The following is a 23,248-nucleotide window of genomic DNA, read 5'->3' as shown; positions in this document are numbered from 1 at the left end:
CAACCCCACTCGGTCCCTTTTGAAGCCAGCATAGCCATGCTGATTAGCCTTCAGTGTGTAGAGCAACCTGCCCTAAACTTGGCAATTCCCGTGGTTGCTGTACACTAGAGAAGGGACAGCCAGAGCCTGGGAACGGCAGCGGAGGAGCGGGACAAGTTAATTACTGTCTGTGAGGCCTTACAAGAAGCAGCAAAAGAAAAGCTGTGGGCATTAGTCCCATTTATGTGAGCCAAGTATAATACAGCTGCTGTGCAGGGTGTGACTGCACCATTTGGGAGAATCTACCTTGCATGTCTTCATTACAGATTGAGGAAATTTCTCTATCCCCATCCATGTTCCCTCCCCATGAGTGGGAATGCCATATGGTAGCTTTCTTTGTATAGAGATGGTAGGCAGTTGACTTAAGTGTGTTGCGGCTGATCCCTGACGAAGGACCTGGGAGTACCTCTAAGACAGTAAATCACAATGAAAAAGAAATGATCACATAGCCTGTAGTTCTGAATACTAATTCCAACATGTTTGTGACAGATCCGTCTCTCCATTATCTCATCGATCTGTCTAATCTGCCCATCACCATGGTATCCAGGTACCAGAAACGTGCCCATTGCAGAATCTTTGAAAGAGACTAGCTGAAGTGTATCAAATGAAAATAGCACACTGGAGAAGGGCCCTCTCAAGCACTGCGAGAACAGAGTTCAGACTCCCGGCCCATTCAGCTCCTGGCCAGTTCGCTGAGACTGTCAACAAGGGGACCAGGTACTGCTCCTTGGGACAGAGAAACCTGTCCCCTAGTATCAGAGGGGTAGCCCTGTTAGTCTGAATCTGTAGAAATCAACAGAGGGTCCTGTGGCACCTTTAAGACTAACAGAAGTATTGGAGCATCATCATTCACCCATGAAAGCTTAAGTGGGCATTCACCCCCGAAAGCTTATGCTCCAATACTTCTGTTAGTCTTAAAGGTGCCACAGGACCCTCTGTTGCTGTCCCCTAGGTATCAGACTGAGACTGCCAAGCTCATTTCACAGAGGCCACTGAGCAGCCACCTGGCAACGTGGTGACTGCTGAGTCAGTTCTTCGCTGACAACCTAGATGCTAAAGGATCCATATTCCATTCCCCTGATTGATCCAGTTCCCCAGCTTAAAATAAAAATGAAGCTGATCTACCTTCCAATGGCAGCATGATGTTGTTAGCCCTCAAAGAAATAAAAGGGCTGTTGTCTGTTCTTTCCTTTGAGCTATTTGTAGACAGAATGCAGTGCTGGCTTTGTACCAGGGAGAAATGGCTTTGCATTTGGGCATCTTTTATATTCCTTTGCTGTGTCAGGGAAGTTTTTATCATGCCATTGAGATGCTTCAGATGGGCTGAGTGACGATTTAGTGCACAAATGGTAAAGGCAAGTAGAAACGCAAAGCATATGGTCCAGGGTCTAGTGGACTGACCATAGGGCTAGGAGTCAGTACATCTTAGTTTTAATTTCAGCTCTAGCTCGGACTCAGTGTGTGACCTTAAAGCAAGTAACTTTGCTTCTCTATGCTTCAGTTTCCCCATCTGTAAAATGGGATAATAAGTACTTACCTCCAAGGGGTGTGCTGAGGATTAATTAGTTAATATTTGTCAAGTGCTTTATAAAAGCACATAATGAGCATGCAGCAGTTCCCAGGCAGCCTTTTACTAATGGGATGTTCACTGTGTTGGGATTTCCCATGCTGATTTGCCAACACCAGAGCCAGATAAAAATCCTGCTTTGCCCAGCCCGGGTATGCCAGATAGGAGAAATTGGGGACAAGATGGATTAATAATGCTCCTCTAGAGATCCTGGCTCAAATGCATGTCATGTCATTGTAGCCCTTAGTGGAAATGTTATGAGATACGTCGGTAACGCTGGGGAGGTGTTACTGTGGGGGTCTTGTAGAATAACGGGGCAGGGGAAGCTCTGCAGCCTTTCTAATAGTGCTATGAATGAGCTCTGGGAGATGTGGTGGGCTCATGCAGAGGGAGAGGGGGATTTTGGAACTGACTTGGACATGCTGCTGACACAAAGGGACATCAAGACAATGTAGCAGGATCAAGGAGGCCCCAGATGTCCTGGCGTTACCTCAGTACTTGATGGTTTCATTAGGTCAAGGCTGAATGCGCCTTGGAGACTCAATGTCCCTCTCATTCCTAGAATTGTGCCTTCCCAGTAATGCCTGGGGGCCGAGGGGGAGGGAGAATGACTGACTGTGTTTGGGTTTAAGGGGGAAGTTTGTCCTGCTGCTGCCTGGTGTGTACCTGTTCTGTGGCTAAACAGAGGATTTTAGCTATCAATTTGCACTTCTTATCGCTACATCATTCAATATACACCCTCCAAGCCTGTGTGGTCTGAGTACAGATTTGGCTTCCAAGACCCTCACATATTCAAGCTTCAGTCTCCTTCCTAATAGATTTGCCCCTTCAGTTCCAGAGCTTGGCTGAGAGAGTGCTGGAAGGGGCAATTAGGCTGTGAGGAAGAAGTAGAGCAGGCAAGAGGGGTGCAGGGGTGGCACTAGACTAGGGTGACCATCGTTCCCAAAGGCAAAACAGGACACACTGTGGGGCTGGCCCGAGCTGCTCATCCAAGCATTCCCCCCCCATCCCCGCGTGGGGCTGGCGTCGCTGCTCGCTGGAGCCCTGCCTTCTCCCCCCTCCCCCCATGGCGGAGCTGGCATTGCCATTCACCCCCCTGCTCATTCCTCCACACCCCACTTTTTTGTGTGTGGTTTAAAAAAATAAAGGTCATTTGTCCCGTTTGCTCTTGCCAGCTGATCAATTCTGATCTGAGAAGGTGCTAAGCAATCTTCAATTGGAGCAGCCATTGCAGTGTGTGTGACACACACACGCACACAAAATGAATCCTCACATCACCTCTGGGAGGTAGAAATTTTTTCCATTTTTCCAGATAAGGATCATGAGGCACAGGACCAAAGCTGTGTTTGGGGGTTGGGGTCTAGACACACAACCGGCCTGAGGTAACCTTTACATTCCACCTGCCCACTCTAGTGTTGTCTTGGTGTTTGGCCAGTCCCTGGCATACCTTAGAGCAGCCTCAGGGTAATACTAATGGTGATGTGAGCAAACATCCACTAAGAATTGGACTGAGACCCAGGGCCGTAGCAACAAAGAACGTGGCCCCCTCCGAACAGTGGCCCCCTCCGAACATATGTCCGGGCGGGGCCCCTTACAATGCAGAAACTGGAATGCGGTATTTATTTTGCCACTTTTAGGGGCCCCCTTCCTTGCGGGGCCCCCTCCGGTCGGAGGGTACGGAGGGCACTCGCTACGCCTCTGCTGAGACCCAGCAACTCATTTCACAGAGGCCATTGATCAGCCATCAGATGGGAGTGAATTTTGGTCACAATTGGCCTTTGGTCAGAGTGGAACTGGTGCTCTAAAGAGACAAAAGGCTCCGTATCACATGTTCAGTCCCCTGAGCCATTGTAGTCCTTCCACCCTTCCTTTCTCTGACTTGTCCGTTACCCCCTGGAGGCAACGTGGTGACAAATATCCTCCCTCACTTTATTTAAAAAAAAAAAAAAATACAAACCAGAAGCCTCTGCCCCGAAAGAGGAATAGAGCAGGAGGCAGGATCAGCATTCTCTTTGTGATATATCCCTAGTGTGGTATGGTGAGATGCTGTATGGCGTTAATCTCCCAAGCCATGTATCCCTTCCCCCACTACAACCAATGAGCCCCAGTTTGGAAGCCAGGGGATGCTGCTACTTAGGATCAATTCCTCTCCTTGTGGCAGGTTTAGTCTCTTAGCAAGTTTCCCCACTTTTCTCCCCCCCACCCCCACCCCAGGAAACATTGAAGGAGATGAATATTCCAGCCCTGCAGCTAAATGTGCAACTCTGCTTCTGCAGAGGAGAGCAATACTCCGTTTCAGAGGCTGGGCCATAGGGCTCTGCCTCACCCTTTTCTCTGCTATTCCCAGCCATATCCTAAGGGCAATGGGGCCCAGAGCGGAAACCACAACTCTGGATTCCTTTTGCTTTGGAGAGCTGGAATTAGGCACTTAACATTAATGTTAACAGCCATTAATTAGTCAGTACCAATGATTCTGGCATCCAGCCCATCCTCAATAAGCCATGGCCTCATTCTTCCTTCCAGGAGGCAGTTTGGCCTTGTCAGACAAGTACTATGAGGGAAGGTTTCAGGGAGAAGTCAAGTGAAGATTCAGGCTTTAGCCCCAGTAACATGGGACACTTCACACTGAGCCAGTCCATGTGTGGTTGCTCTTCACGAGCCAGCCACAACCCTGAGTCTCGACTTTCTCATTCAGTCTCTTGCTTTCTCTCCCTGCCTCATTTCATCCATCACTGAATGAACATTGAACAGCCCTGAGATTTCCCCTTGGGCAAGAGAAGCATCTGACAGCCCAGACACTTTTAGCCTGAGTCAAGTGCCTTTGATCAGAAAAGAGGACTAGCATGATAACAGGCCTTCCAATGGAATCTCAGGTGCTTCCTGATTCCAGCCAACGTGGAAATTGGTGGGAGCAAACTATTGTACTTCAATGTCCAGCCAGGAAGTAGAGGTAGCAGAAACTTCTGTGTGGGAGGGAACAATAAAAATGTTTGCCAAGCTTTCTGGAGCCTTGGCTTTGATTTTTGGGGGACTAGTTTGGGGTCAGACTTGAGGTTTTGGGGTCAGCTCAAGTTTTGGGCACAGATTTAGTTCGGATTTTGTGTGGAAAATTTGCATCTGATATGGGGGCAAAATTTGAGTTAATTACTCCAAACTGCTTCCCTAGTCTCTAGCTTTAACCTGCCTGGCTTGTGCTCCAGTCAGGGCTGGCTCCAGGCCCCAGCTTGCCAAGCAGGTGCTTGGGGCGGCCACTCCGGAGAGGGGCGGCAGGTCCAGCAATTCGGCGGACGGTCCGTCACTCCCGCTCGGAGCGAAGGATCTTCTGCCGAATTGCCGCCACAGAGCGCGATCGCTGCTTTTTATTTTTATTTTTTTTATTTTTTTGGCTGTGTGGGGCGGCCAAAACCCTGGAGCTGGCCCTGGCTCCAGTGTGGAAAAGGGGCTGCATCCTTATTCCCATATCCATCTCCTCACTAGCTTAAATCTCTCTAGGTTCTGGCAGCTGCAGCTGGCTGTACTGCAGCTATTTCCAAGGATGATGGAAGGGAGCTGGACTCAAGTCAACAACTCAAAAACCTTGGATTGTACTTTTCCAGACACTTCTTTTGCAAGAAAATAAACGGCAGAACTGTTTAGATGGAAAGAATTCTAAGAGTCTGGCCAGAGCCATTTCATTAATTCCTTTGAGTACAGGAGTCAGCCATGACATTTGTCCAGAGATCCTCTGGGTTTGTGTCATGGAAATAGTTGGCAATCTTAGGAAATTCGGAGACCAGAGCAACAGTGTCCGCTCTTGTTCTGACACTAGCATAGGCCTTGCTAGAGAACACTACTCAGCTGATGGCTTTTCTTCACTACACGCTTAGCTCAGGCTCAGCCATGGGTTTCCCCTTAACATGCTCTGCATTCCCACATCTGTATGCCAGCAGTGCTATATGGCAAGGTAACCACCACTTGCTGAGCTCTAGGGCCGACCCCCAGGTAGCTGTTTAGTGTGTACTGCTCCCCTGAGGTGACACTGACAATTGCCACAATCAAGACATGATGGTCCTCCAATCCCTTCCATAAGTCCACTTCCAGTCCAGGGGCTATCAATCTACCTTTGCTCAGCTTCCTGCTTGCAGGTCAGTTTCTCTAGGTTCAAACACTGGAGAGGTCTAAAACAGCTCAATGGCTACTAACAAACCCCTGCATCCATGTACAGCCACCTGGCCGTATGAAGGTACCTGAATCTTGGTGCAGCTTTGGGCTGAACTGAGCAAACCCCTTTAACTCTATAAAGCATGGAGCAGCCCAGTGAGCTGTAGTGCTGTATACTGCTTGTCATGGCCAGATACAGCACCAGCGCGGTTGTAGGGCATGACAACCTGCAATAGCATGATCATGTTACTGTGCTAACTTACCCAGTGAATGCTTACTCTGTGCTTAGCATGAAGTGAAAACAATTGAAGTGCTTTCTCCACACCTCACACCAGAATAGCTTCCCTCAGCTAACACATTTCATCCCGAGCCCTGTCCCCTTTTGACACTAGGGTTATGTCTCCACAACAGGTCCCAACAGGGGTAGACAGACACTAGCTTTGCGGAAGCTAACACACTTAAAAGAGCAGTGTGGTTGTGACTGCTTGGGCTAGCTGGCAGAGTCCAAACCCACCTGACCCCCTGGGTACGTACTTGGGTGGCTAGCTTGAGCCGACACCGGGGCCTGCATAGCCACGCTGCTGTTTTTAGCATGCTAGCTTGAGCACAGCTAGCATGTCTGTCTAACCACTCTGGGAACCGTACCTCCCAGCTGCAGTGTAGACATACCCTAGCACAGAGTCCACATGCATGGAACCGCTATGGGAAAAACTGGCCTGAGCGAGGGACTTGCCGGATTAGAGTCCCATGCCTGCTCAGAAAAAAATATTTGTTTTTAGACCAAGCCAAGAGGGAATGAAGGAACACAAGACAGGGTCTGTCTGATCTGAGAAGGTGCCAAGCAATCTTCAGTTGGAGCAGCCCTTGCCGTCTGTGTGACTCTCTCCCAGTCTTCTTTTTTTTTTTTTTGTGGGGGGGGCAGGTTATGTCTCTAGTGCTTTATGGGACTGTGCTCCTGTGGGACTCAGTTCAACCAAGGAAAGAGAAGCTTGGTGGACAGTGGCCCTTTACACATGAGTTGCTCCCAAGGATGGGCTGCATTAGGATCCACTGCAGAAGCTGGAGGGGAAGGTGGATGGCTGTCAAGGAGCTACTTGCCATTTGCCCCATGCTGCAAGTAAATAAATGGGGCCGCACAGCTTTCTTCACACCCAACTGCTCCCCTAGAGTAATTTAATGTCCTCTAGGTTGGGAAATGTTCTGAGAAGATGCTAAACTCCTGATTTCAGTCTGCCTCGGACATCACTTTATATCGGGATGGACTAAGTGAGGCTCACAGGCCAAATGCACCCCTGTAGTTTTTCAGGGCTGTCCTCATTTTTAATATAGAGGAACAGCTGGAAGATACCATCCATCCTAGCATGCAGTGCTACACAGACCCAGATGGAGCACTGCATCCTGGGACCTCTAGCCCCTATAGTCTTTACCTTGCATGTCTGTTAAAGATGAGGGTAGCTGAGAACTTGTATCAGAGAGCAGATAAGTGAAGTCCTAGGGTCTCTGTCACATTGCCAGAGCTGTCTGTCACATCTCCCCATGGACACTTAAAGCTCAGGCACCCCTGCCTTCTGCATTACCATCCTCTTTTCAGATTCTCTCACTGGGATCCCCTCAGAAATCACAGAAAGATAGTCCTTCAGTTATGCCATCAGCCCTCATGGTGAGATCTCAGAGGAGACTGATATACCCAGGACCTTGCTAATGTGGTCTATTCATGATCAGTCCAGAGGGGTCAGATGAGTGAAGCGGCAGGCAGCCTCTCTTTAAGAGCACTTAGTACCAGCTAGTCCAACAGAAGGTTTTGGATTGGCTGGGCTCCCCCTCCTTCTGTCATCTGGAGAGAAGACAGGCTCCCAGCTGATAACAAAGCTCTTCCACCCACTATAATTAGGAAGATAAAAGCATACGGAGCAGAGGTTTAATTGGAGCAGCCATGAAAAGAATGTTTATGCTGCAGGTTTCTTCTATGGCTTTTGAGCCACTTTTGTGGCTTCTGAGGAAACACAAAATGTAGAATTTATTCTCTGTGGACAGAATTTCCTTGGGTCTTTGATGCAGTTAGAGAGGAAGGGAACTCTGGGGATGTGGCTGCTAATGCTCTCTTGTCTGGAACTCCTTAATGGACAGCTCCCTGGAGGTTACCAGTGTGAAATGGTGATGGGTCTCTGTGTCCACATTAAAAAAATCTACCCACACAATGGGCCACGTGGCGCTCCTTGCACACAGACATGGCAGAGAGACCAACAAGTGAATTGATCATGGTGATGGAACTTCCTTGGGCTCTAGAAGGAGTTGCTCCTGGTCAGGGAATTAGAGGGGAAGCCAGTTTGCAGTGTTGCTGCCTGTACTTGACTTGTTCTGGGGCATCAGTCCCCAAGACTGTCAGTCTGGCACTGTCACCAGCCCTATAGTAGCTATGTTAAAGTCACAGAACCTCCCTTTCTTTGAGCTCTGGAGCTTTCTTTCAAATGGGTACGGCGGTAACAAATAGGTAGAAATGCTCTTCGTTGGTTCAAAATGAACTAAGACTCCTCTGTCCAGCTGTGGACAAATCTAGCCTGACCTGTCATGAGAAAAGCAATGCCCCACTCTTGTCCACGGAGGACACCCAACTATTTTTGGGCCCAATCCTGCTAAGTGTCTGCAGCACCTTTAATGGGAGGATGCTTAGTCCCTCATAAGGGGTCCAGTCCTATGAGAGATGCTCCTTGTCAGCACTTTTGACTTCCTCTGTCCTTTCAGTTTCTTCCAAAGCCAGCAACTGCTCGTGAGTCACCATGGCAACCAAGCAACCCCCACCTCTAATGAAGAAGCATAGCCAGACGGACCTGGTGAGCCGACTCAAGACACGGAAGATCTTGGGAGTTGGAGGGGAAGATGATGATGGGGAAGTTCATAGGTCTAAGGTAAGAACCACCTCCATGCACTGTGATACCGTAACACTATTCTGGGTGTATGGGGTGAGGAAATTGGATGGTTCTAAGCAGAGAGACAGCAGGGGTGGTGTTCTTGTCTGCCCCACAGCAGGGAAAAGGGGGATTGAAAGAGCCTCTTACAATGGGTCAGACATTGGGTGTCCCTGAGGAGAGTGAGAACTGGGGAACTTGCACCGCCCTCCCCCATTGTGCCACTCATTGACATCTCTCAGCACAAAGAAGGGAAAACTGGTTCCAGGCAGTGCACGAGGCTCAAACATGTTGTTTTTACATGAGCCAAACTGCTATTGCTGGGGAAGGGAAAGAGGAAAGGGCAGTAGGGGAACAAGTTGGCAATCCATCTTTGAACCCCATGTTCTTTGGGGCAGGATAGATGTTTGCAATGGTCTGTAATAAAGACTTGCAGGGAGACCTGTGGAGATCAGAAGTTGGGAGATGCTCTGCATCAGGAATCTCTAGTAACCTTTTCATTTAGCTGCCTGCCACAAAAGACATTTCACTGCAGAGGAGTGGTCAAAAAAACAAGAAATAGCAAAGACCAGATAGATAATGGGATGAGGCTCAGCTGATAGCTCTCCCTTCCTCTGCCTGAGATTAAAAACAAGTGGGTGGGTAGTAGGGAGGAACCCAAAGCAAAATCCTCCACATCCAAACACACCCTGAGCTTTGGGGAAATTCAAATGTGAACCATGCAGCTTGAGCCTGTCTCCAGGATGGGCCAAACCAAAATTCTGGATTGGGATTTGGACTCTGAGGATCAGACCAGGAGCGCCGCCAGCTTTTCTGCCGCTCTAGGCGGTGGAAGGTCCCGTCCCGAAATGCCGCGCCCCTCCCCTCCCCCCCGAGGCGGCAGAAGGTCCCGCCGCCGAAATACCGCCGTGGTCACCGCCCCCCCCCAATTGTAGCGCCCTAGGCAACCACCTAGGTCGCCTAATGGGTTGCGCCGGCCCTGGCTCAGACCTCTCTAGCCAATGCAAGTTGAGCTGAGAAGATTATTGGTTTGGATAGTGGGGCTTGGTCCCTGTCCTGTGGAAAGGGACTAAGCAAAAGGGATGCCTATTTCTAAAAACTTTTGTGAATGTAAAATAACAGCATATCAGTGAAGCAACCTGAAATGTGATTTTTGGGGGCGGGGAGGGGAGGAGGAGGAGGAGGGAGTAAGATACATGAAGAGGGCAGGAAAGAGGAAGACAACAGAAGTGTGTATAGGGGAGGGGAAATGGGAAAATGTGCTCAGGGCAAGAGAAAAGGGGAAATAGAGATGTCGGGAAAGGCAGAGGACAGATTAAAAATTAGGCTGGGATCCCTCAAATCCTAGCATCTGCTTAGCTGCAAGATTTAGAATAGCCCATCACCCAAATCACCACAGCATATTATCTTTGCGACATAATAATCACTGGAACCCACATCCAGTGATGCAGTGGGTGGGTGGGGGACTCAGTGACCATTTGACTCTTTCATTGTCCTTTGGTGCAGTAAGCCCTTCAGAAAATGCTTTGCAACTGAGATGCAGCTACATCTGGTGTGGCATACAGCAGAATCGCAGCCGTGGGTGGAATTGCCAGGCCTCTGGGGGCGGCAGGGCCTGGAGTTTCAAGCTGCTATTCTCACCTTATTAGAGATGATGCTTTATAAATTTGGGAATATACATAACTTTGTAGGTGGTTTATATTCTCTTTGAGAACACAGTCAGACACAAACATCCATCCATTCTCCCCCCCCCCCCCCCCCCCCCCCCCCCCATCCTGCCCCACACTGAGCTTCATCTTTCTCTTTGTCTGTCACCATCTCTCTCTCTCATGCGCGCGCACACACACACGCACATTGTATTGCTCATACAGAGATACAGAAACAAGAGTTCTCCATAGTCAGCAGTGCCTGTGTAAGGGCAATAACATAGAAGCTTTTGACAGGGAATTGCAAATGCTAGACTGCAAGACACTGAAGAGCAGGGATTGACAGTCGCTTGAAGGAATTAGTCATGGGGCTTGATCCTCAGTTGAGCTCATGCTGGGTGCAGCTGAGTGTGGGAGACACAGGTAGCTTTAAGATACCTCCCCAATATCAGGGCCATATGGGGCTGAATCAGCCCAACATAAATCAGAGCAGCCACAAGAATGGTCCCCCTAGGGCTCATAACATTGGTCCAGGATTGACAGAGCAGTACACTCATTGCCCACCCCTTCTCACCTCTGTCACTTTTTAGGCCTGCCCTGGAATGCCACATATATGGAGGGGAAGTCAAAGGGCTTTGGGTAACTTTATATCACTAGGAGCTTCCCCTCCATTAGAAGAACCCCCAACTTGCCCCTTTAGGAGTGTCACTGGAGCTGCACAAAGGGGACTTAGTTGTGGTCGAGTATCTGGCCCATAGTCTTAGGAGTTAGAGATGAAAAAGACATACAGTATCAGGTCACTTTCATAGATCATTGTCCACTTCTAATTCTACCTGGATCCTTTATCTAAATCACTTTCAAAATGTTGGGGCTAGGGAAGGCCTGTCCAGTTGGTCATATCTGTCCAGACTTGCTCAGCTGAGGCTCATTAATGAGAGGCAGGTGTAAATCAAACCCCAGATACAAACACACCCAAACCTTTGGGGGTGTTCACAGTTCAACCCAGCTCTGAACTTCACAAATGACCCTCTGTTTTGGAAGAGCTGAATTGGATTGACTCACGCAACCCATCAAAGCCAGTTCCTGATTCTAATTTTGCAAGTTGAATTCAAAGTAAGTATTTTGGAATCATTGTGAGACTAGGAAGGAAGGAAATGGGCATTTGTCAACGCTTGAGGCAGAATGGCAACACTTCCTTGGGTGGGAACCTGTACAGGAAAAGATCCCTTGGAATTGGGTATTTACAAAAAACGTCTGATGCCTTGGTATGTCTGGCGCAGAGATGTGTAATTAAGTTTGAATGGGGCTGAAAACAAATCTATGCATGTAAAAGGAAAAGATGTGCCCAAAATGCTAATTGAGACTTGATATCTGACAGCCAGCTAGACTATAATGGGAAGGGGATCACTGATCTCTCACTCTTGGAGCCCCTTCCACCTCTACTTTAATTTCTAGAGCCCCTTTGCTGGAGAATGCTGCAGCTGTTGTTTTCCTCAGATTTCTATAAATCATGGAGATGGGCTATCATGGCAAGAATAAAGCAGCAATTTAAGCACTATGCTCTTCTGATGTGCTAAGGCTGGCTGTAAACTGCTTTCACATTAATAGATATGAACACTGTCTTTAAACTATTAAACCACTGCTGGAATTTTATTGTGAGGGCACCCATTAGGTGACTCTGAGCTTGTGCTTTATGCACACAGCACAGCCAGTCAATTCACTCGGCATAATCTGATGCAGATACCTCAGAAATTGGTGCAATTATTTATAAGACACTCTTGGTGCCCATGGAGGATTGGGTTGCAAATGGATGAATGGAGTCTTGTGTTTTGTTTTTAAAAAAACAAACAAACAAAACCCCCCTCCCCCCCCCCAGATCCAGATAACTGCCTTGTGCTCTTCTGGAAGGCCACCTCAGCCTAGTCTTCCCTGGGAACATTATTATCCTGCTGAGAGTTGTCCCTGAACACCACCTGGGACTAGTCTGGCCCTGGAGGGTGTGGAAAGAGTACTTGCCTAAACTTGTCTCAGCTGTAAGTAGCTCTCTCTGGCCCTGAGGGCCTCCCCCATGCCTTTCCCTACATGCAGGAAATGACACCGAATGGAACACAAAGCTGTTTTTTCCTCCCCAGCTGACAATGCTGGCTGGAGACAGGCAGGAAGCTACTCAGGGCTGCCTGTGTCACCTTTGTTCTCATTTGCATGGTAAAGGTCTCTCTTTCCTCTGCATAGTGCCCCTTTGCTGTTGCCTTGTGTGCCTACAGGGAGGCCTTTCTGCTGTGGTTCTCCTTTAATCTCCTAAATGATCCCTTGCTGGGCTCCTGATCAGCTCTGGAACAAAATGGAAACCTTTTGGGTTTGCTTTCTCCTCCCCCCACATCTATTGACCTAAAACTGCTGAACTTTGGCTCCCTCCTCTGCTTCAGGCCCTGGAGCCATGCCGGTTGGACCGGATGATGCCAATCTGACAGATCCCCTTTAGGAAATGTAACCTTTGGCTCTATGGAGACATGCATTTATTCTAACTGTGTTTTAAATGGCTGCCTGCCAGCAGGATCCCCACTAGAGCTGAGACAGTTCGATATCCCCAGGAGAGTGGAAGGGACTAAATGCCTCACATCTGAGATACACTAGGCAACCTGTAACCAGCCTCTCATCTCCCATTTCCTGCTTCCAGTCTCCTGCTGGTGCTCATTTACTTCTACTGGCTCCTCAGGTGTTTGGGAGTACCCCATAAACCAGCCATACCCATTGTCAGGATACCCCATTTGAAATTCATGGGAACTGGCCCATTGGGCTCTTGAATCTATCTGAGGATGTGTGCTTGTGAGTGTTGGAATTTGGTGAGCATGGTATGGAAGACTGAGGAGCCTTGAGTAAGATGGCGGCGTCTTGGTAACTGTGCAGGCAAACATGGCTGCCATTCTTCACTCCGCTACACTCCCATCCTACCTGGGACATAGAGAGAGAGAATGTTATTTTATTGGGGTTAGCCAGAGTCTGATAGTGTGAAGCTGTGAAATCAGAGGGAATAGGGATAATGCGGGGGGAGGGGGGGGTCTTGTCTGCCTGCATTAATCCATAACTCCTAAGGGTGTACATCTCCCCATACCCTATACCTGGTTGTGGATACCCCTAGAAGAGTAGCTCTTAAACTGTGGTCAGAGGATGCTTCCTGGTGGTCTACAGAATGGAACACTTCAAGGGGAGTGGGATCCATGAGGGGGTCTGTTACTAGTGAAGGAATCCATCTACAGAATTCAGAGTAGCAGCCGTGTTAGTCTGTATCCGCAAAAAGAACAGGAGTACTTGTGGCACCTTAGAGACTAACAAATTTATTAGAGCATAAGCTTTCGTGGGCTACAACCCACTTCTTCGGATGCATCTACAGAATGGACATCTTGGAGAATCGTGGCCCCATGCATATTTCTCCACAGCCAGCAGCTACTATCTGTGTAAACAGACAGCTGCTCCCTCCCACCCATAAGAGGAGATCTCCATGGGGGGGAAGGGAGGGGAAGGGAAGAGTGCACCTCATTCCAATGAGAGGAGGAGGGAGTTTCCTTAGAGGGTGGGGCTCCAAATAATCAAATGACCCTTTGGGAACTTGCCAAAGGAGGCCAACAGATCTAGATGAGGGAGCAGAGATTCCACCCAGAGATAAGATTTCCCCCCATAGGGTTGGATGTGTGTCCTCTCCTCAGGCTGACCGAGATTGTTTGCAGGAGTGTGGGGACAGGCTGTTCAGACACCATGTGTTCTCATTTGAATTTCAGATCAGTCAAGTCCTGGGAAATGAAATAAAATTTGCTGTGCGGGAACCCTTGGGGCTCAGGTAAGTTTCCATGGAGAGTCTGAGCACTCAGGCTGTACAGTTGGGATGAGGCTGGTGACATTAAGGGAGGTCTTGGGCCTAAATATTTACATGGGCTGCTGCCTTCTCCCCACTCCCATTTGCAGCCTTGCATCCTCCTTAGCCTTGCTAGCCATAGAAGGGTGCACTTGGGGCTACTTGTCAATACAATGGTCAGGGAGGCAGACACTTCTTATAACAGGGCACCTGTGCTGATGGGCTGAGCCCAGGTGGCTGTACAGGCACTCCCAGGATGACCCTGAACATGGACAGGTGCCTCACCCATGCTGTATGTGTGTGGATGTCTCCTGTGCAGTAGGGGGTTTACTGGGTGATTTCCCCTTTGCCAGTGGGTGGGTTGTGTCCCCTGTGCGGGCTGGGTGGGTAGAGTATTACACTTCTGCAGTATGCACAGAAGATTTCTCACTTGTGTATCGAGACTCTCACTTGTGTGAGGCATGGTGACATCCCTACCTCTTTGATGGGCCTGTCCCAGTTGTATGCTATGTGGTGGTATGAAGGTATCACTCACCTGTACAGTGCAGATCCTCCAAGGTACCTAAGCATCTAACTTCCATTGAAATCAAGAGGAGGTAGGCACCTAAATTCCTTTGAGGATCTGACCATAGGTGTCACTCATCTGTGTAATGGGGGTGGGGGGGTCGAGTGAGGGCCCGCACTCTTGTATGGTGTCTGAGAGGGTCTCCCCTGTGTTCTAGAACAGAGCCCATGGCGTTAAACATCATCTGGAATCTTACGTTAGGTCTCTGCCTCAGTGGTTATCTCTGAGCTCTGAATGTGGATATAGTACCATTTCAATACAAGGGGGTAAACCCTGCATTTTGAGCTGTTGCTGAGCCAGTGCTGGGAGAGTGACTCTCATGGGGTGAGAAACCTCCGGGCTGGCTTTGGACCTGGGAATTCTGTCACAAGGCAGAGTTATATACTGCCCGTGTCCCAGGTGTGGACTGGATGAATTGAGTCTAATTTATGTGTCCCAAGGTGTGCTGGGGCCTCTTTTATGAGAGGATTGTGGTGTGTGTGTGTGTGGTTTTTTTTTTTTTTTTTTTTTTTTTGAGCCATAGAAACTTTTTTAGGCAGCTGTGAGCAAGTTACCTTCAAGCTAAGGGACTACAAGGACTTGGGAGACTATGCAGCCTGTTGGCTACAAGCAGAAGTACAGTGTCTTGTAGGAGAGGTTTGCCAAATGTGTCAGGGTGGAATCTTGAGTGAATAAAGGGAAATAGTGGGTCTGTATGAGCTGATGAGTTTGGGGGTAAGCTGGGTGTGCCGGGGCTCTAGGCTGGTCTGTAGCTGATGGAAATGTCCAGTTGGGTTCCCAGCCCTTATTGGCTACTAAATCAAACCTTGTGACTATAGACAAGCCTAGAAGAGTGGCTGAAAGGAGAAAAACTGAATGTGCAATACCCCAGCCCATTAACCTATGCACTGATGCCCAAAGGAGACCTGTCCCTGCTCCATTGTGCACCACTGAAATCAATCAGGCCCCAAATGCCCAGCTGACTTGTATATGGCAAAGGCTTCCTCGGTCAGATGCCCTGAACTGATTGTGTTCCAGCTAGCCAAGAAATCCCTTGGTGGTTATCTGTATTCCATGCTGGCTGCTTCTACTCAAAGACAGTCTCTCCATCCACATAAAGGATCACAAACTGAATTCCCTCTTCCCTGATATCCTGGGTGGGGGTGTCCTCTGGGATATACCTGGGGCCACCCCGCTTGGGCAGATGGAAGAGTGAGGGTTTGGGGAATCTCTGTGCCTCTGATCTGTGTTTCTTCCCATGCAGGGTCTGGCAGTTCGTCTCTGCCATCATATTTTCTGGGGTCGCCATCATGGTAAGTGGGAGACCCATTCCCAGAAAGAGCCCAACCTGGGGCTACCAAAGTGCAGTCATGACCTAGCAATCTCCATGGCCCTATGCATTATTCTTTCGTCACCACCCTCCAAAAGCTGCTGCCACTTTCTCTTCCTGGCCTGTGATCAGCTGTCTCTCTGTAATGGGTTTTACCAACAGCTTCCCTGACAGGTTGTTCCTAACACCTGAGTCCCAGCCTCTAGTAGCAGGTTCATAAAACCAGAGTTGGCAGCAGGGGTCTCAGTCACAGAGGAGATCCTGGAGGCTATTCCTCTCTAATCCCACCCCCCACAAGTGACCCAAAACACATGTAGCACCCCTGGTGTACAGTCTGAGCTCTCCAACCCAGGGGGAGCTGCTGCTCTTCTACTTTTATTATCTTCAAGTGACCCGATCTCATGCAGAGCAACTGAGATTCCCTCGGTCTCCTTCCCACTCCTTTTAGGCTCTCACTTTCCCTGATCAGCTCTATGATGCCGTCTTTGAAGAAGAATCCGTCAACAGCAAGACTCCTATCAGGCTGTATGGAGGAGCCCTCCTCAGTAAGTAATGCTGAGACTGAGCTTAGAGATTCAGTCTGTAGGACTAACGGGAGATGTTGAGAAGCTCTGAGTGAAGAATCCTAATGGGGAGGAGGAAGGAAAGCTCTGTACCAGACCTAACCTCAGATCGGGTTAGGACAGAGCCAGGCAACGTCAGGGTAAATGCCTCTTCAAGTGGTTTGGGTGTTTTTTTTTTTTTTTTTTTGGTTTGCAAAAAGTTCCATCTCCCTCCTAGCTCTAGGATCAAGAAAACCCCCTCCCTCCATACTGTCTCTAACATTGTATTGCACCGTGTGAGGGGAGGAGATTGCAAGCTGCCAGAAATGGAATACTAGACTGGAAGGGCCATTGATAGGAACTGGTTCAACAGGAGGGGGTGGGGGAGACCAGGCTAGATGGCCCATCTAGCCTTGATGCAGAACATGGGGGTACTGGGCTAGGCAAGGCATTGGCCTGTTCCAGTGTGGCAATTCCCTTGTCCCTCTGAGGCTGGAATCTTTGGGGGAAGCAGGGCTGCCTCTCCCAGCTCCATGTTCTGCCACCTCCAGCCTTAACGAGCCTAGAAAGTTTCAGAACACTAGTCAGCCCTTTTTCAGTGCCATGTGGGGAGGAGGAGGTGGCAGCAAAACTGGAGGTGGAGGAGCTGAAGGTGGGAGGCTTAGGGAAAATGTAGTGCCAGCAGATTTCTCTTGGGAATGACGATGAATAAATTGGTTTTATGGAAGTTCAGACTCCCAGGATGGTGTGTGTAGTCGGGAGGGGAGAAGCTTGCCCTGCTGTCTTTCACTAGCACTAAACATACACAGACCAGGCCCACAAGGTCTGCTCACTCTTTGAATCTGTCGCTGGGATGCTGAGGATACTGTACAGAGGGAGTGATGGCTGGAGTGAAGGGACTGCTTATGACAGTGGGTCCAAGTGCAAGGTCTTATCTTTTAATGGTAGCAGGAATCACCCAAGTGTACTGTGCTTGGTAGGTAGCAGGATCAGGGGTTCTGGTACATATGGAAAACCCGTTCTTTGCTTATCCACTGCCCATCTCCTCTCCTTAGCCTGTAGCAGCACCTGGTGGTGCAGAATGGTAGCACAGCACACACAGCCTGCTCTTGGAAACCCCCAGTTCTGTGATACAGCTCCCCTTTTGTTGGCCTCTGGTTTCCCTTTGTCTCCTCCAATATAAGGTCAGGACAGGACTTCGCTCTCTCTGTACCAGGGCTGCTGAACAGTGGTGCTTTCTGGGAAAGGCATGAATATGACTCGGAGCCAAGCAAGGCAAAAGGCCAGCTCCAGTAATAAGCGTATACCTCTACCCCGATATAACGCAAATTCGGATATAACACGATAAAGCAGCGCTCCAGGGGTGCGGGGCTGCGTGCTCCGGCGGATCAAAGCAAGTTCGATATAACACGGTTTTACCTATAATGTGGTAAGACTTTTTTTTTTTTTTTGGGCTCCCGAGGACAGTGTTATATCTGGGTAGAGGTGTATTTGGGATCTGGATTTTGGGAGCTTGGTGAGTCATGTGGGGTGGTAAGCACAGAGCTGCAGGTGGTTCTTCCATACTGGGATGTCATAGAATGTCAGGGTTGGAAGGGACCTCAGGAGGCCATCTAGTCCAACCCCCTGCTCAAAGCAGGACCAATCCCCAGACAGATTTTTTGCCCCAGATCCCTAAATGGCCCCCTCAAGGATTGAACTCACAACCCTGGGTTTAGCAGGCCAATGCTCAAACCACTGAGCTATCCCTGTCCCATATGTCCCAGTAAACAGCTTCCCTGACCCTGGGATTGTTCACAATGAGTCGCTCTGGTCCCCTCTCCATCCCACCACGTTTGGAGTGTTTGCATTTCTAGTGCATGCATTACCATATTATCTAAGTGTGGAGGAGACCAGTTTGGTTACAGGATTCAGGCTGGGGCACTGTAGCAGTGTCAAGCCTGGAAGGTGGATCCATCCAAATACATTGCAGCAACCCCGTCTGTAACTTTGGGCCACCACAGTAGATTACTCAGTTCCACCAGCACAGCTCTATCATGCCTATGAGTGTTAGCCCCATGAATTAGTTGTTGTTACTTCTGAGATTCCCCGTAGAGGGGTCTCTGAGCTGCCCCTTTCCCCTGCCACATCTCTCAGCCTGTGAAGCAGTTTTGCTATGTGTTCTTGTCTCAGGTCTCTCCCTTATCATGTGGAATGCCCTGTACACATCTGAGAAGGTCATCATCCGTTGGACCCTGCTGACAGAAGCCTGTTACTTTGGGGTGCAGTTCCTAGGTGAGTAGCTCTACTGAGGCAGGAGGGAAGCAGAGGGGATTGGCCAAGTGATAGGCTATCCCTTCCCCACACAAGTGCCTGGGAAGAAGGGAATGCTGTAAATGGCAAAGCAGCATAACTTGCACTGATTGGCATTCACTGGGGGAAAGATTCTGCTCTTCTTTACACTGGTGGAAATCTGGAGTCCCCTTACTGAATTTAGTGGCATTATCTAGACTTACTGTAGCGCAGCTGAAACCATAATTGGGCCTCTGGTGTTCCGCATGAGTGAAACTTACCCAGTCAGAGGGCTGAAGAGCGAGGATACGGTAGGGGAGGCAAAGTCGTCAATGCAGTCTGACGTTTGTGTAGTGACCATCACCATAATACCCAGCCCTCCTGGGCACAGTGGGGCTGAGTCTCTGCTACCTTGCTTCTCATGTGGTCATTCCCAAACTGAGCAGTAAGGGGGCAAAGAGGGCATAAAACACTACAAAGTCACAAGAGGAGCTGTAGGCCAGTGGGATCCCTGATCAGCCCAAGAAGGGTTTAAATGCCGCACACTGCATCTGTTCAGGCCCTTTCTGCAGGCTACTGTTGATTGTACCAACAACTTTCAAACAGTTCAACATAAATCCAATAGCTACCTGGGACTTCCTTGCCAGAGCCTCCAGACTCGTGTCAGCTCTTCCCCAGGTTGCCTATAGACCATTTGCCTGGGAAGCAACTGGTTTTCTATAGCAGTCTCCCTCAGCCTTGGCAGATATCAGCTGCTCATCATTCACCTGACACCTCCCCAGCTGGGTCTGATAATGCCCAATACCAGGCCCAAGCAGCTATTCTTAAACAGGCTCTGCCTCAGAATAGTCCTGGTTGCTCTTAAAGGAGTGGATTATGCTGTTACAGTAGCATGCCTGTGGAAAGTGGGAACAAAATAAATGACTGCACAAGGCAGTGGAGAATCAGGCTCAGAATCTTACATCCTCCTTGCTGTCACTTTTCCCATTACTCTCCCCCTATTCCTTCTACAGGGGGTGGAAGTTATAGTTGTGTGCACACCTATGGAATGCCAGATTGGTCCACCCAACTCTGTTTTGCCACTAACTCCCACTTTCCGACCCACTTACCCCAGGCACTCCGCAGCAAGCTGGAGTTAAATTCTGCATTTAGGTCCCTCGATTCTGTGGCAGACTGGAAATTCTATGGTCACTTCACTTACATTAAAATGGAGGATTTTTATTACATGAAATATGAAAATGAATAAAACGTGGGACAACATGCTCTGGTATTAAATTCAATATATTTTACACTGTTCACACCTGGTTTCCAATATGCCATGGTTTCTTGCATAGACAGCTCATTGACTGCTTTGTAGAGTTGCCATGTGGGGAAAGTGGCAGGTTTTGGCAGGGCAGAGCTACAACTCGTTACCTGCTGGAGGCGTTTGTTGGTGAGATAAGCACATTTTATTAATATTTCTGCTTTGAAGAAAATCCAGCAATAAAATTAACAAACTCGCTATTTAAGCGGTCAGCTGTAGGTTTCAGAATTAACACTGAGTAGGATATTTCAGGCTGTCTGCCTGAAGATAGCTTTCTTTTCTTTTTCCTAAGTGAAATTTTAAATGATTGAGTATTAGTCTAGGGCAAGGGATGAATGCCATGGCAAATTCTGTGACTGTGAAATTGCACAATACATGGGACACTGTCCATACCCTATATGTAACTTACTCCACTGCTGAATGTGGCCCTAGTATTCTATTTCTTTAAGATATATATAATCACAGTTCCTTAAAGACTCAGTGAATAATGTAGTGGGGCAGCAGTGTTAGAAGCAGACAAACAGATCGATGGGCAGAAATTGCAAGGCTGCCTTGTAGTTTTCAGGATGGATAAATCCTCTTTGAGAATTTCCACTATAGGACACTAGAGAACTGCACTCTATTTAAATGTACTGTTATTTCACTATCAACCTGTGCCTTGTCTCCCTCCTTCTCCTTCAGTTACCACCATCACCCTTGTTGAGAGTGGCCGGATATCCACAGGTGCCATGCTCCTCCTCACCAGCCGGATCCTCTTCACCCTTATCACCGTTTACTATTATTACCAACTTGGACGGCGACCCAAGAAAGTCTAATCCCTGAGGCTTTTTTGGGGGGGAGAGGAGGGGTTCTGTTAATAACTTTCCTTTTTTTTTTTTTTTTGTCCCCCTTTTTGTTCTAAAGCAATTCCCTTTTTTTCCCCCACTTACCAGCATGAATCAGTGTGTAAACCCAGGGCTGGCTCCATTGCCACATGAGGTGCAGGAGGAGAGCCAACCCCTGCAGCCCTCCCCATATCTGTCTAGAGAAGGCAAGTGAACACAGCAGGGAAGGCTGACAAGACGTAAGGACCAGTCAGGCTCAGGGACAATGGAGGAAACTGGCCAGTGGAATCACAAGCTCAGAAACCTTTTCAGCAAAGCACAAAATGATTGCAGCACATAGAAACTGAATCCCAGAGGGGAGAGGAGGCAAAGGACTCAATCCAGCTCCTGTAGGCTTGGAGCCGTTCATTTGCCTCTCACTCATACATAGAGCCTTTTCCCCCTTTAGTGAGTAGATTTCAGCACTAATCCTGGCCAGCCCTCTAAGGTAGGGCTGCTGACACAGCTCCAATCAGATAGTGTTGCGGTTTTTAGAGACAACACCCAATGTATTTACTCTGTGCTGACAGGACACACTGGGTTAAATACAGCAAGAAAAGAGGGTGGCATCTTTATTCTCTTTCTCATCACAGTCCTGTGAAACTCCAAGCCAAGCTACATCCAAATCTTGTGGATCTCCGTAAGGGAGAGTGGTGCAAAAGGATGGAGAAAACACTTGGGTTGCATTAGGGGAGAAAGGTAAAGAGCTGTTGAATAGTCTCTAAGACTGAATAAGCCTCATTGTCTTGGAAGTTTGGTATATAGTCTGGGCTGCTGCTTGTATTTTTTCCCTTAATTCCTATTGCAGTAGTTCCCCTGCGGGTAACCCTAGTGAGTGCACTAGCATAGATCAGCCGATGAGACTTTAACCAGTCCCCTACTTCGGTCTAGATGAGGCCATGGTTAAAATACTCCTCTTATGTCCTGTCTATGCTAGAGCCCCCTCTTTGCTACTGCTTGTGGAGCTGTATCACTGTTAGGGAGAGTGAGAAAAAGGCTCATGTCAATGAGGACTGCAGGGGGTAAATCACTGTTCTGTAGGTACTTGTGTGACTCCTACTCTAGTGAAGTGAGGGACTAGATGAGCGAGCTGGTCTTCTCCACTCCTAATGTACAGGTACCAATTTCCCCTTGGATTCAGCAGAAAAAAGGACCAATGCTGAGGTCTTACGTCTTCAGGATTCTATTTGGCTGGGATAAAGAATGGCTGAGCAGGGAAAAGTACTAGGCCCATCTTGCCTTCCCCAGGCATTCCAAAGGCATAACAGGACTTCATTATTCCCTGACCATTGCCTCCCATTGCTCTTGAGGCTGAGGAAGACTTAACCCTGGCTCCACAGCACTGGCTCTTCTATGCGGGTAGTGACAATCCTGGAGAAGATAGTACCTTGCCCCACCCGCTTTCCAGTACCATGCTGCTTGTTCTCCAAAGGATTGGATAGATGTCATGGACTTATTCATTTACCAACAGGGGGAGCTGTTGGGCTGGACCAGTCTGTGCACAGGAGTAGAGCTGACAGACCTGGAATAAACATGTGCAGGCTCTTGGCTGTTGAGAATCAGAACTGTCTGTGACTAACAGAGCTAAGGTGGCTGCTGAAGAACATTAGCTTTAAGGGCCACTTCTTAGCATCAGCCAGAAAAAAATCCCCGATTTAAAGTTAACATGGACATCCACTGAGCATTCATGGTAAAGCCTGGCACATCTTCACTACAGCTCTCCCCTAAAGCTTGTTTCTGTTTCTGGCATTTACAAACAGCTGCAGGAACTTGGCCTGCTGTGTGCATTGCAATGTCTGTGTCAAGTGCAAATGCTGAAAATATTGGAGCTTATACTAAATCTTTTAACCAAAAAAAAAAAATTGATAGGCCCAGTGCAGCGAGAGGTTAAACTCTGGACCCTAAGCTACTTGCTAATGCTGGGGCTGTGTGTAACTCTCCAGTCTGGCCAGTAGAAGATGATAATATATAGTTAAAATTCATTATGAGCCTTAGGGCTACTGTCTGGAATGGAACCTGTAACAAAGTGGATCCTGGGTTTTTTGGGTTAATTTCATTTCAGCAGGACTAAGGCAGGTTCTAGGAAAGGATCTTTCTTGGGGGGATGGGTAGAAAAATGCTGCCCCCTGCATACACCACTGGCTATCAGGGCTCAGTTTGTATTAATCAATGCAGCATAGCTGAATAGGCTTTAGCTATGAACCACTGTCACAAGGCCCCACCTCTGCATCGGCCATGGCAGTGAAC

General features: G+C 48.6%; 1 protein-coding gene across 1 annotated transcript in view; it reads left to right on the top strand.

The window, feature by feature from the left end:
* Positions 1–22,038, top strand: part of TP53I11 (tumor protein p53 inducible protein 11) — a 42,699-nt gene extending 20,661 nt beyond the window's left edge. The window contains exons 2-7 of the mRNA XM_024214597.3: positions 8,489–8,652; positions 14,075–14,133; positions 15,957–16,005; positions 16,471–16,567; positions 18,737–18,838; positions 20,820–22,038. Coding sequence (XP_024070365.2) covers positions 8,524–8,652; positions 14,075–14,133; positions 15,957–16,005; positions 16,471–16,567; positions 18,737–18,838; positions 20,820–20,953 — 570 coding nt within the window. The 5' untranslated portion in view covers positions 8,489–8,523 and the 3' untranslated portion in view covers positions 20,954–22,038. The remainder of the gene's footprint in view (positions 1–8,488; positions 8,653–14,074; positions 14,134–15,956; positions 16,006–16,470; positions 16,568–18,736; positions 18,839–20,819) is intronic.
* The last annotated feature ends 1,210 nt before the right edge of the window (positions 22,039–23,248 follow it).

This window comes from Terrapene carolina, unplaced genomic scaffold, assembly GCF_002925995.2.
Source record: "Terrapene carolina triunguis isolate 2854851 unplaced genomic scaffold, T_m_triunguis-2.0 Scaffold96, whole genome shotgun sequence".
Classification (NCBI taxonomy): domain Eukaryota; kingdom Metazoa; phylum Chordata; order Testudines; family Emydidae; genus Terrapene; species Terrapene triunguis.
This window is presented reverse-complemented; position numbering and strand designations above follow the sequence as displayed.